General features: G+C 43.3%; 1 protein-coding gene across 1 annotated transcript in view; it reads left to right on the forward strand.

Annotated features, from left to right (window-relative positions):
* Nucleotides 1–14,047, forward strand: part of LOC146359743 (uncharacterized) — a 57,591-nt gene that overhangs the window by 34,887 nt on the left and 8,657 nt on the right. Inside the window, exons 16-18 of the mRNA XM_084832053.1 lie at nucleotides 39–194; nucleotides 5,172–5,273; nucleotides 7,653–7,793. Coding sequence (XP_084688179.1) covers nucleotides 39–194; nucleotides 5,172–5,273; nucleotides 7,653–7,793 — 399 coding nt within the window. The remainder of the gene's footprint in view (nucleotides 1–38; nucleotides 195–5,171; nucleotides 5,274–7,652; nucleotides 7,794–14,047) is intronic.

Raw genomic sequence — 14,047 nt, forward strand, 5'->3', positions numbered from 1 at the left:
CTTACATGATTTCAAATTGCTGTTTAATATCTCTACAGGTGAAAGAGAATTTTAGCTGTAAAAGGGCTCAGAGATCCAAGAAGCCCTGTGAGCACGTGGCTTCTGTAGCCATCTCCAGGAGAAAGAGTATGACCTCAAGTGGCAGGAAAGCACTTGCAGAAAATATTCCTACTCTTGTGAATGCTGAAAGAAAGGTTCGGTCTCCTAACAGTTTTTTTGGCTGTCCTTTTCACTAACTATCTATGTATCTGCATTAATAGTATTTCTACAGTCATGCAACCAGGTGCTAAGATAATCTGCATTTCTATCAGTGCTGCCCTTATTACTAGGGCCTGGTGCAATCCCAGTCACAGTTAAAAGATCAGGAATGGACTGCACACTTATATGTCCCTCTCCCTACCTTTCCCTTTCTTTCGTCCCTTCTGTGGTTTGCCTTAGCAAAGATTTAATGTTTAAAGTTGGTTAATGATAACTAGGGTTTCCTCTTAACAACAGTTTGCAAACCTGCTTCCAGCCTTGGTTTCAAACTCCATTTAAGATTGAAACACTGGCTAGTGTAAACTACAGCGCTAGTGCAAATGCTTAAACTATGGTTGAGGGAAACAAGGGGGATTTGCATTGGGGAAGGGACTGGAGCCTGTGAGCTTGCAGCCCACTCCCAGTTTCTCAACCATGGTTAAGACAAGATTAGCAGGCACAGGTAAACCTAAGTGGGCCAATGGTAGCTCTTTTGCTACAACAACAAATAGAAATCCTTTTCCTTCCCCTCACCTCATTTGTGTTACAACTGCTCAAGAACAGCAAAGGAACAATGGCCTGGTTCACATGTAGGGATGGACAAAAGTCCCTTACCTGATCCTGAAGCTTGCTTCGCGGTGGGGGGAAGCGCTCTGTCCCTCCCCCCAAAATTCTGGCCGGGGGGGAGGCGCCCTGTCCCTCCCCCCCGAAATTCTGGCCGGGGGGGAGGCGTCCCGTCCCTCCCCCCCGAAATTCTGGCTGGCGGGGAGGCGCCCCGTCCCTCTGCCTGCGAAACCTCCTGTCCTGCTGAGACACAAATGGCAGCGGCCGTAGCCACCGCCGTTTGAGTCCCTGCAGTCAGCCGTGATAGGCTACGTAAATGTTTACGTAGCCTATCACGGCTGACTTAAAAAAAAAAAAAGCGCGTATGCAAATGGCGGCACCCATGGGTGCCGCCATTTGCCTTCCTTATTTTGGCACGTGTAGTCTGTGTAAACATTTACGTAGACTACGGCGAAAATATGGGGACCGCAAATAGCATTGCCCTTATTTTCACCGTAGTCTACGTAAATGTTTACGTAGACTACGTGTGCCAAAACAAGGAACGCAAATGGCGGCGCCCATGGGCACCGCCATTTGTGTACGTGCTTTTTTTTTTTTTTCCAAAGTCAGCCGTGATAGGCTACGTAAACATTTACGTAGCCTATCCCGGTGTTTTTTAAAAATCTAGCCGTGATAGGCTACGTAAATCTTTATGTAGCCTATCACGTTTGTTTGTTTTTGTTTTTTGTTTTACTTGGAAATGGCGGCGGCGGCAGCTGGTTGGAAAACCGGCCGCCACCGCCGCCGAACCGCCGCCGGAGCCGCCGCCGCCGCCAGGGACATTTGAACAAGGTAAGTCCCATCCCGGGGGGGGGCGGGGGGGGCAGACCGTTTCTCCACCAAGTTCGGTGGAGAAATTCCCGAGATTCGTGGAGAAATTCTCTGACATCCCTATTAATGTAATGCTAACGGATGCAATGAATATGAACTTGAGCACGCTCCGGGAGAGAGCGCAGGACAGGAAGGCCTGGCGTGCTATGGTCCATGGGGTCACGAAGAGTCGGACATGACTGAACGACTGAACAACAACAACAAAACCCATGGTTTATTTAACCCATGGTTGCCTTACCAAGGTTTGTCTGGCAGATGATTGAACAAACTGTGGTTTGTTTTCTCAATCCCTGGGTTGCTTGTTTCCCTCCTCCTTCGCTGGCTCCATCCCTGTTTCCCAACTGCCTTTCTGGCATGAAGAGTGGTTGGGTTTTTGGACCACTCTTGCTCGCCACCTCTGTAGCCTGGTGAAACAGCCCATAGCTCTGGGTTCATTTGTAACATCAACCCATGGTTTAACAACCCAGAGTTCACAACCCAACAAGAAACCAGAGGTTGTCTTTCTGGGTTGTTCATGGTTAATAAAACATAGTTTCTTAGCATGGGCATGTTCACACATCACGACAACCCAGAATTCAGTAACACATACCATGGTTTAGTGTTATGTGTAAAAGACTAATATCATAGTATGGGGGTGGGTAGATTTACAAGGAGTCCAGTGGGCCCAAGTTTGGGGAAAGAAGGCGTGGTGTCTATACGCACAAGTCTCTTGGAAACCTGTAGATAAGGGCCTATTGTGGGCCTTTTCTTGCATTGTGTTTTGAGCTGGGATTCACTGGTTCCTAAATGTACATTGGTGTTCATTGGATTCTTATTATTAGAGTTGTTGTTGTTTTAAAGGTCTATTTATTTAATGAAAATATTTGTTACTAAATAAAATACCAATTTATGTTAAAAAGAGAAGGGGGAAGCTAAGGAATACACGAAGCCTATCCAAAACAAAACTAGGGAATACAAGCTGAAGGTGACCAATAAAAGTTACATATTGTTGAGGCTAGCAGGCTGTTAGGGGGGAATCCTGTTGGCTTTTAAATGTTTTTTTCCCTTTAGGATTCAGAGAATGCCCAACCATCTAATATGTCAGTTCTCTCAAAATGCCCCCAGTCACAAATCAGACTATTCAGAAGTTTACCAGATTTCAAAAGATGCCAGTTAAATGAAAATAAAGTATAAAATGATGTCTTACCAATAAAATTCCAATTTCAAAGAGCGATTGCAAAGAAATTCAATGTCTGTGTATAAAGATCCCACATCAAGAAAGAATTACAAAAGTAGACTTAGGGAGCAATCCTGTGGCCATTAGACACTGTCTAGAGGGGCATAGGATTGTTTGATTTCTGGGAAATGTGGTCTGAGCCAGGGCTCAGGCTCCTCCTCTCCCACTCCTCGAAGCCACCACTATTGCCCGTCTAGGCAAAATGCAGGGCGGCTGGAGCACGGAGGAGAGGGCCCACTCTGTGCTCCAGCTGCCCTGCATAGGATAGTCGGCAGCCTCCGATTTCAGAGGCTGGCGACTCTCTGGAGAGGATTGTGCCCTTAACAACTACAGTTATTAATGAACTGGGTTGCATCAACAATTATAAGGTTGAAATAGTCATGCAAACAGCCTAATCAATTAGCAACTAGCAATAAATGAAAGAAAACTAAGTCCATGATAAATTTTTATTAACGTGGCCATGGCTAGAATCATAGAATAGTAGGGTTGGAAGGGGCCTATAAGACCAACGAGTCCAACCCCCAATCCAAGTAAAAAGCATCCCTGACAGATGGCTGTCCAGCCTCGTCTTGAACGCCTCCAGTGTGGGAGAGCCCACCACCTCCCTAGGAATTGGTTCCATTGTCGTATTGCTCCAACAGTCAGGAATTTTTTCCTAATGTTCAGCCGGAATCTGGCTTCCTGTAACTTGAGCCCATTATTCCGTGTCCTGCATTCTGGGATGACTGAGAAGAGATCCTGGCCTTCCCCTCTGTGACAACCAACTATTCTACTAGTTTAAGAGAGCAATCCCATGGCCCCTAGACAGTGTCTAGAGGGCCGTAGGATTTCTCGGTTTCCAGGAACTGAGGTTGGAGCCAGTGCTCCCTACCCCCTCCCTGTCCCTATCGTAGGCAGTGCAGTTCTTGCCAGTCTCCATGCCCAGGGGTGAGAGGGGAGGAGACTTGCAGAAACCTTCTGATGCACTGTGCAGCCTCCCCTGCTCCCACAAAAGCAGGGTGGGTGGACTGCAGAGGAGAGATCCCCTCTGTGTTCCACCCACCCTGCATAGAATAGTTGGCCGCCTCCAACTTCAGAGGCGGCTGACTATCCTGATAGCGTTGCACCCTTAATTAATTAATTAATTAAACCATATGTAGGTGATGCAATGCACATGATTCAGCACTCCAAAATAAAACAGGGACCACCAGCAGCACATCCAGTTTATAAATAGTTATAGATTTAAACATTTAAATGTGGTATAAAACACCAGCTTCAGTGGTGTTTTATACTGCAATGTTTCACATTTTAAAATCTCTGTGTGTATATGTATATTTAAATCTGTACATTTAATTTTTTAATTTTTAGATTTTTAAATCTATAAAATTTGTAAACTGAATGCACCTCTGGTGGTCACTGTTTTGTTTTAATTAATTAAGGTTTTTTAAGAGATATCCTGCCCTTCAACAAGGTTTTTACAAACACATAAAAAGCAAAATATAACCAACAGAAAAGTCAACTATATAAAAACTGACAACAGATACACATGGCAGATAAAAGCAGCATAAAACCAAATTACACCAGGGATTTAAAAATATTTAAATGGCTCCAGGAAATTAAAAACAGTTTTGTCTGGGATAGCAAAATAGATGGCACCTGAACTTCCCATTTACTCTAGAAAGCATTTCAATTTTTTTCTAATTTGTTTCATTTTCTTTAGTAAATTTAAAATAAGAGAGAGTATATATTCTGCTGTAACTATGAGATTTTTACTGGAGTCATATACCATTGCACCATCATCTTGATGCATTAAAATTCCCCAGACCATGCCCCAAAATGGCTGAAATGCTTCCCAGGCAACAAGGGACATAGCTGTTATGTGTCCATTTTTTCTATATTTTATTTTATTGCTTTTAACTTTTCCCTCCAATTGTTTTAGATGGGTTAAATCCAACATCACATGAATAGACTCTGACTTGCTTCCCTCTCCCCATGCTCCCAACTATCCAGAGCAGATTTTTGGGGTGCACAAGAGACTGCAAGAGGCAGGCAGAGATGGTTCTACCACTGGTTTCCAGTCCACTGGTAGATTGTATATAAGTATACAATCCTGTGTGACTTATCTTGGAGCTGGACAACACTGCTGGAAAGGCAGTATAGATTTTTCTAAAGTAAAAGAGAAAAAGGCCCGACTTACTTCTAGAATAAAGTATCACAGGATGACTCCTCTCTTATGTGGATTTTGTAAGATGCCACTCTTTACAGAAAAGTATGTCGAAATAAATTCATGTTTGATTGTTGATAGATTTCCCCCCTGAAACCAATACTGTCTAGAAGAGCATCACTATATACTGAAAGCAAGGATGATGGGGAAGTGAAAGAGAAAATAGAGTATCCAGATGGCAAGGTAAGAAATTTTTAGATAAGTATAAAACAGAAAGATGTTAACCCATATTATATGGGTATAGGTAACATGTTAAATTGAATGAGAAATGGATGAAGAATTTGGAAAGCAATGTTCTCTCTCTCTCTCTCTCTCTCTCTCTTTTTCTGGACTAGTGGAGATGTCAAAAATCTTAAACGAGAGATCTCAAAAGATCTCAAAATCTTAAACGATTTGGATGGACTCCAGGATCACATGCTTCCTCTCCTGTCCCCTCTGCCACAAATTCTGCCCTCCAGCCTTCATCACTGTTAAGTGTTACATTGGCACTGGCATTAACCACAGTTAACACTATTCAGGATTTCCTCAACCAGGAAATGAAACTAGAGTTTGAAGCTGATCAGCTGGCCCAGTCCAAGAGTGAACATGGTTGATGCCAGTGTAATGTTAACTGTTTTGTAGAGTGTATGTGTTTAAGTCTTTCCATACCTACATTGTTTCCACTTCAAGTGCCCCGCCCCACCTTTACGGCCAATATGCATTTTGAGCCCTGCACAGGGAAAAGTAGCTGGAGTGTATACATGCATGATTTGGACTATGGAAGGGGAAAGGACTAAGCACCTTCTCACAAATCTGCTTTTAAAAAAATAATGGCATCTGGGCAATAAAATGTGTAGTAACATGTAGTTAGCCCCAGAACGATGCTGATTCAATATGCCTGACACCTACAATTTATGCAGGGGATCTAAGCTACCACTTGTACTCAGTCTTTAACTCAAGTTTGTGCTGAAGTGCTAGACAGCTGGTTTCATGTGGTACACACATCAGTTGTAGGACATGTTCACCAGGAATGTGTTCCCCATCTGCTTGTTGAGAGGTCTTGGATGATTTCCCAGGAGCTCTCTGCATGAAACAAAGCTAACTTTCTGTAGAGCCGCCATGCATGTGATGGGGTCACATTATGAGAAAATAAAACTGCTGCAGACATATGTCTCTGCCATATGGTAATTCATCACAGTGCAGTTTGGAGCACTCCATGCAGAATTGGAAGTCTCCAAGGGGATGCAAATTATGCTGACTTGTTGTGAGATAGAATTTTTAATGCAATTTGTGCCAGTCACAGATCTTAAATCAGCATAAGTGAATGGCAGCAAGATGTTCCCCATACCCTGAAGCATTTTAAAGAAACCACATGGCTGCTGTTCACACATGTTCTGATAAGTACTGCACAGTTCTTATTTTGGGACAAGGACTGCCCTTTTCTCACATCTTGATCCTTGTTCTAAAAACATGAAATCTATAGTCCCCCAAATCTATATTCCCAACACCGTTTCCTTGGTTTATTAGTCCAGTTATGATAGAATGTCATTCTTTTATGGAATACCTGTATTATTTGTTTGCAAGTAGAAGCCCCTGCCTTGATTTCAAATGGCAGGCTGGGAGCGCCTACCTGCAGGCTAATCCCATCCTGTGGTGATGTTTGCACATGTGTACTGTAAATGTTCAAAGAGCAGTGCAAGAATAAACCAGGACAGGACAGCAACAATGTGGGACAAGCAGAAAAGTTATTCCTAGGGGACAAGGAGAACCAGTTAACAGTGTTGGAGTTACAACAGTATGTGAGTAGTGCATATAAGCTTAAATACATGTTTGTACATGTTGCAGGCTAGCTGTTGCGATTTCCGGGGCTAACTGAACATTCCATCGGCTAGTCTGTTGTGATGGTTTATACATGACAGCTAAGTTGATGTCTTGCTAGCTTGGAGCTTACCCCCCCCCCCCCGTTAAAAGATAGTTGTGTTCATTAGTAAAGTTTTTCTCATGCATATTTCAGCTGTGTGTTTCAAGTTACTTACCAACAAACAATACATGGAGCGAACTGTTAGAAGGCATTAGAAATGCTACCTATATCAGTTTCAAAATTTAACTGTTTTGACAACCTAACCCCATAGAATTCTGGTAATTTTTTCTGGTGAAGGTGCTGAGAATTCTTTATTTGAGATCCCTTGTTCCCTTCACAGAACTATAGTTCCTAGGCTTCCTTGTGGAGAGGGAATGACTATTAAACCAGTGTGAGTTGGCTTGGATGTAGATTAGGGGTGTAGATTAGAATTTGAGCAGGGATGCTTGGGTTTCATTAATTTGGGGGTGAGTACAAGGCTGTTTGCTCACTTCTATTGTAGATGTGCCCTTCTAACCTTGTAAAACATGTTGAAATTGGTATGCTGGATTTAAACTTATTTAAACCCCAGTCTTAAACCTTTGCATGCCGCATCTGTTTGCAGGGCAATAGTAAGAGGCTGTATTAATATAACATGATCCATTGTGGTGATGCATGAAAATAACTGTCAGTGCTCCCTTTCCCATTTCCTCATCTTTACACATCTTTTCTTTGTTTTAAAGGTGAAACAGCTGTTCACTGATGGACGCAAAATTATTACTTATCCCAATGGCACAAAAATGGAGATTAGTACCGATAAAAGGACAACTGTTGTTACTTTTTACAATGGAGATATTAAGAAGACCTTGCCAGATCAGAGAGTGGTGTGTATATTTATTTATTCATTCACCTTTGCTTTAAAGCAGGACTTTTAAGAGCAATTATGGAGACTGACTTGAGTTCTGAAACACTTAATTTTGGGGAAAAGGGAAATACGTATTTAGCTAAGCTGAGCTTTAACTGAGCTAAACAGTCTTTTTTGAATTAGGAAGGTTCTATGTTTGCTCTTCAACATGGACTTCACCAGATGGTCGACACCGAAATCAGATTGACTACATCCTTTGGAGCCAAAGGTGGCGGACATCTATACAAGCGGTAAAAACAAGTCCTGGAGCTGACTGTAGTTCAGATCACGAACTTCTTATTGCACAATTTAGAATCAGACTAAAGAGAATAGGGAAGACCCACAGATCAGTTAGATATGAGCTCACTAATATTCCTAATGAATATGCAGTGGAGGTGAAGAATAGATTTAAGGGACTAGATTTAGTAGATAGGGTCCCGGAAGAACTATGGACAGAAGTTTGCAACATTGTTCAGGAGGCGGCAACAAAAACCGCCCCAAAGAAAAAAAAAACCAAGAAGGCAAGATGGCTGTCTGCTGAGACACTGGAAGCAGCCCAAGAAAGAAGGAAAGCAAAAGGCAACAGTGATAGGGGGAGATATGCCCAATTAAATGCAAAATTCCAGAGGTTAGCCAGAAGAGATAAGGAATTATTTTTAAACAAGCAATGCGCAGAAGTGGAAGAGGATAATAGAATAGGAAGGCCAAGAGACCTCTTCCAGAAAATTAGAAACATCGGTGGTAAATTCCAGGCAAAAATGGGTATGATCAAAAACAAAGATGGCAAGGACCTAACAGAAGCAGAATAGATCAAGAAAAGGTGGCAAGAATATATGGAAGATCTGTATAGGAAGGCTAATAATATCGGGGATAGATTCAACGGTGTGGTCAGTGAGCTAGAGCCAGACAGCCTGAAGAGTGAGGTTGAATGGGCCCTAAGAAGCATTGCTAATAACAAGGCAGCAGGAGACGACGGTATCCCAGCTGAACTGTTTAAAATCTTGCAAGATGATGCTGTCAAGGTGATGCATGCCATATGCCAGCAAATTTGGAAAACACAAGAATGGCCATCAGATTGGAAAAGATCAACTTATATCACCATACCAAAAAAGGAAACACTAAAGAATGTTCACACTATCGAACAGTGGCACTTATTTCACATGCCAGTAAGGTAATGCTCAAGATCCTGCAAGGTAGACTCCAGCAATTCGTGGAACGAGAATTGCCAGATGTACAAGCTGGGTTTAGAAAAGGCAGAAGAACTAGAGACCAAATTGCCAATATCCGCTGGATAATGGAGAAAGCCAGGGAGCTTCAGAAAAACATCTATTTCTGTTTTATTGACTATTCTCAAGCCTTTGACTGTGTGGATCATAACAAACTGTGGCAAGTTCTTGGTGGTATGGGGATACCAAGTCATCTTGTCTGCCTCCTGAGGAATGTGTATAATGACCAAATAGCAATGGTAACAACAGACCATGGAGCAGCGGACTGGTTTAAGATTGGGAAAGGAGTATGGCAGGGTTGTATACTCTCACCCTACCTATTCAACCTGTACGTAGAACACATCATGCGACATGCTGGGCTTGATGAATCCAAGGCTGGAGTTAAAATCGCTGGAAGAAACATTAACAATCTCAGATATGGAGATGATACCACTTTGATGGCTGAAAGCGAGGAGGAGCTGAGGAACCTTATGACAAAGGTGAAATAAGAAAGTGCAAAAGTGCAGTTAAACCTCAAAAAAACCAAGATTATGGCAACCAGCTTGATTGATAAGTGGCAAATAGAGGGAGAAAATGTGGAGGCAGTGACAGACTTTGTCTTTCTAGGCGCAAAGATTACTGCAGACGCTGACTGCAGCCAGGAAATCAGAAGACGTTTACTTCTTGGGAGGAGAGCAATGACAAATCTTGATAAAATAGCTAAGAGCAGAGACATCACACTGACAACAAAGGTCCACATAGTTAAAGCAGTGGTATTCCCTGTAGTAACCTATGGCTGCGAGAGCTGGACCATAAGGAAGGCTGAGCGAAGGAAGATAGATCCTTTGAACTGTGGTGTTGGAGGAAAATTCTGAGAGTGCCTGAGAGTGCCTTGCAAGAAGATCAGGCCAGTCCATCCTCCAGGAAATGAAGCCAGACTGCTCACTTGAGGGAATGATATTAAAGGCAAAACTGAAGTCCTTTGGCCACATCATGAGAAGACAAGATACCCTGGAGAAGATGCTGATGCTAGGGAAAGTGGAAGGCAAAAGGAAGAGGGGCCGACCAAGGGCAAGATGGATGGATGATATTCTGGAGGTGACGGACTCGACCTTGGGGGAGCTGGGGGTGGCGACGGCCGACAGGAAGCTCTGGCGTGGGCTGATCCATGAAGTCACGAAGAGTCGGAAGCGACTGAATGAATAAACAACAACATGTTTGCTCTGCTAAAAGAAACCTCTGTCAAAGTAACTCAGATGGCTGAATTCTGCAACCTCTAGACATTATGTAAATTATGCTAATGCTTAGTTTGCACAACTTACTTGCTTTTGCTAGTCATGGGAAGAAGCAAGAGCTGCTTGTGCCACTGACGCCCTTCCCACTGACCCCTGGGTATCCTGCACATCAGAGGTGGGCAATCTTCAGGTGTGTGGGGTTAACTTTGTTTTTTACTAGAACCTGAAGATCCTCCAATCAGAGACTGGTGCAAAAGGCTACATTTAGAATTAAAGAATTCTAAGCCCAGGAATTTGTTTTGAAAACCAGAACTGCACATAGCTTACCATCCTTCCATACAAAAATCCACTCCTGATTACCCCAAGCTTTTTCATTTCAGCAGCATATTTTTTCAGCAGATCTTCTGCAAATCATCCAGAATCTACTATTAGATCCAGATCTGCTCATACCTGCTGTACAGCACCTCCACCTTTCTGGCTTCTGAGGGTGTGACAGATGCATTTAAAAATTGCAGTGGGGTCCCTGTGGAAGTACATTCACAGCACATTGGTTGGGCATACAATCTCCTCTCCAAGATCAAGCTCAGGAATATTATTTCTGCTAGTTTTCTGGACAACTTGCTGCATTCAGCACTTTTGGCTGGCATCCATGATAACTTAATGAACTTTTAAATGTGTAAATGTATATGCTTTAAACAATAAAAAGGTAGACAACTCATCTGAAATATGGAGGGAGCTGCAACACTGAAGATTAAATCAGCATTGGATATGGAAGTACGTTGAACATTTGCACTGCAAAGGCAAAAGGAAGCTGCACTCACCCTGCGGAAGGACTCCCCCTCCCCAAAAAATCCTTACTGATTCTTTTGAGACATGTCTTGTACACTTCCTGGCATAGCTCAACTATTTTTAAACCTGTGTTTGCAGCAGTAAGGGCTAAAACGTTACTCCTTCATACACACACACACACACACACACACACACACACACACTTGTTTGGAAACTCTTCTGATATGCATTTCATAAGGTGTTGTTATTGCATTGTTTCTCTTCAGATCAATGTAAAGAAATTAGTCACCAGTCAACTGTGCAGCCTCACAGTTTTCATTTACTGTTTGTCTCGTAGTGTTCTAAATAAAAAGAAATGCTCCACAACTGTTTGAATGTTAGAATCATAGAATAGTATAGTAGGGTTGGAAGGGGCCTACAAGGCCATCGAGTCCAACCCCCTGCTCAATGCAGGAATCCAAGTCAGAGCATCCCTGACAAATGGCTGTCCAGCCTCGTCTTGAAGGCCTCCAGTGTGGGAGAGCCCACCACCTCCCCAGGTAATTGGTTCCATTGTCGTATTGCTCTTACAGTCAGGAAGTTTTTCCTGATGTTCAGCCGGAATCTGGCTTCCTGTAACTTGAGCCCATTACTCCGTGTCCTGCACTCTGGGATGATCAAGAAGAGATCCTGGCCTTCTTCTCTGTGACAACCTTTCAAGTACTTGAAGAGTGCTATCATCTCTCCCCTCAGTCTTCTCTTCTCAAGGCTAAACATGCCCAGTTCTTTCAGTCTCTCTTCATAGGGCTTTGTTTCCAGTCCCCTGATCATCTTTGTTGCCCTCCTCTGAACCCTCTCCAGTTTGTCTGCATCCTTCTTCAAGTGTGGTGCCCAGAACACAGTACTCCAGATGAGGCCTAACCAGTGCTGAGTAGAGGGGAACTAGTACTTCCTGGGATTTGGAAGCGATGCTTCTATGAATGCAGCCCAAAACAGCATTGGCCTTTTTTGCAGCCACATCACATTGTTGGCTCATATTCAGCTTGTGATCAACAACAATTCCAAGATCCTTCTCGCTTGTAGTGTGGTTGAGCCACGTATCCCCCATCTTGTATCTGTGCATTTGGTTTCTTTTGCCTAGGTGCAGAACTTGGCATTTGTCCCTATTAAATGCCATTCTGTTGTTTTGTGCCCAGCGCTCCAGTCTATCCAGATCACTTTGAATTTTGTTTCTGTCTTCCAAAGTATTAGCTATCCCTCCCAATTTGGTGTCATCTGCAAATTTGATCAGCATTCCCTGCACCTCCTCCTCCAAGTCATTAATAAAAATGTTGAAGAGCACTGGGCCCAGGACTGAGCCCTGCGGTACCCCACTCGCTACCTCTCCCCAGCTTGAGAAGGTCCCATTGATAAACACTGTTTGAGTCCGATTCTGTAGCCAACTGTGGATCCACCGGATCGTTGTTTCATCTAGCCCACTTTGAGCTAGTTTGCTCATCAGGATATCATGGGGCACTTTGTCGAAAGCTTTGCTGAAGTCGAGGTATATGATGTCTACAGCATTCCCACGGTCTACAAGGGAGGTTACTTGATCAAAAAATGAGATCAGATTTGTCTGGCAGGACTTGTTTTTGACAAATCCATGTTGGCTTCGAGTAATCACGGCATTGTTGTCAAGGTGCTTCCAGATGGATTGCTTTATGATCTGCTCCAGAATTTTCCCAGGGATTGATGTCAGACTGACTGGTCTGTAGTTCCCAGGTTCCTCCTTTTTACCCTTTTTGAAGATAGGGACAATGTTAGCCCTCCTCCAGTCATCTGGCACTTCCCCCGTCCTCCATGATTTCTCAAAGAGAATAGACAGCGGTTCTGAGAGTTCTTCTGCCAGTTCCTTTATGACTCTAGGATGCAGTTCATCTGGCCCTGGAGATTTGAACTCATTCAAAGTAATGAGGTGTTCCTTGACCATATGCCTGTCGATCTCAAGCTGCAATCCTGCCCCTTCAGCCTGTACTTGGCCTTTGCCAGGGGGGTCATAGACCCTCTTTTGGGAGAAGACTGAGCCAAAGTAGGAATTGAGCACCTCTGCCTTTTCTTTGTCATCTGTTATCATTTTGCCATCCTTATTTAATAGCTGAACCTCCATTTCTTTCCTCTGCCTTTTACTATGCACATAGCTGAAGAAAGCCTTTTTGTTGTTTTTAACATCCCTTGCTAACCTCAGCTCATTCTCAGCTTTAGCCTTCCTGACGCCATCCCTGCAATTCTGTGCTATCTGCCTGTACTCTTCCTTTGTTACTTGGCCTTCTTTCCACTTCCTATATGTGTCCTTTTTTTGTTTTCAGGTCATCCCTAAGCTTTTTGTGAAGCCACATTGGCTTCTTCTGTTGTCTTCCACCTTTTCTTCTTGTTGGAATTGCTTGTGATTGTGCCTTGAGAATTTCCTTTTTTAAAAGCTCCCACCCATCTTGGACTCCTTTTCTCGCTAGCATCGCTTGCCATGGGACCTTACTGATAATTGTTCTGAGTTTATGAAAATCAGCTTTCCTAAAATCCAGGGTACGCGTTTGACTACACTCGGCTTTTGCTTCCCTTAGAACCAAGAACTCAAGTACAACATGGTCGCTTTCCCCCAGAGTTCCTGTAACTGCTACTTTATCCACTAAGTCATCTCTGTTGGTTAGGATCAAGTCAAGGATAGCCGATCCTCTAGTTCCTTCCTCTGCTTTCTGTAGGAGGAAGTTATCCGCCACACAAGTCAGGAATTTCCTGGAGGGGCCATTCATGTTTTGCAGAATTTGTCTCCCAACAAATATCGGGGAAATTGAAGTCCCCCATTACTACTACATCATGCTTCCTTAAAACATTGGCTATTTGCTTTTCAAAAGTTTCATCCTTGTCTTCTCCTTGATTGGGTGGCCGGTAGTAGACTCCGACCACCAGGTTCCTTTTATTCTTTGCTCCATTTATTTCAACCCAGATGCTCTCGATGGGGCTACCAAGCTCCTCCTCCTGTATTTCTGTGC

Source organism: Heloderma suspectum, chromosome 1 (assembly GCF_057233095.1).
Source record: "Heloderma suspectum isolate Gila_16-S chromosome 1, 16-S_ref, whole genome shotgun sequence".
In the NCBI taxonomy this organism is placed as follows: Eukaryota; Metazoa; Chordata; class Lepidosauria; order Squamata; family Helodermatidae; genus Heloderma; species Heloderma suspectum.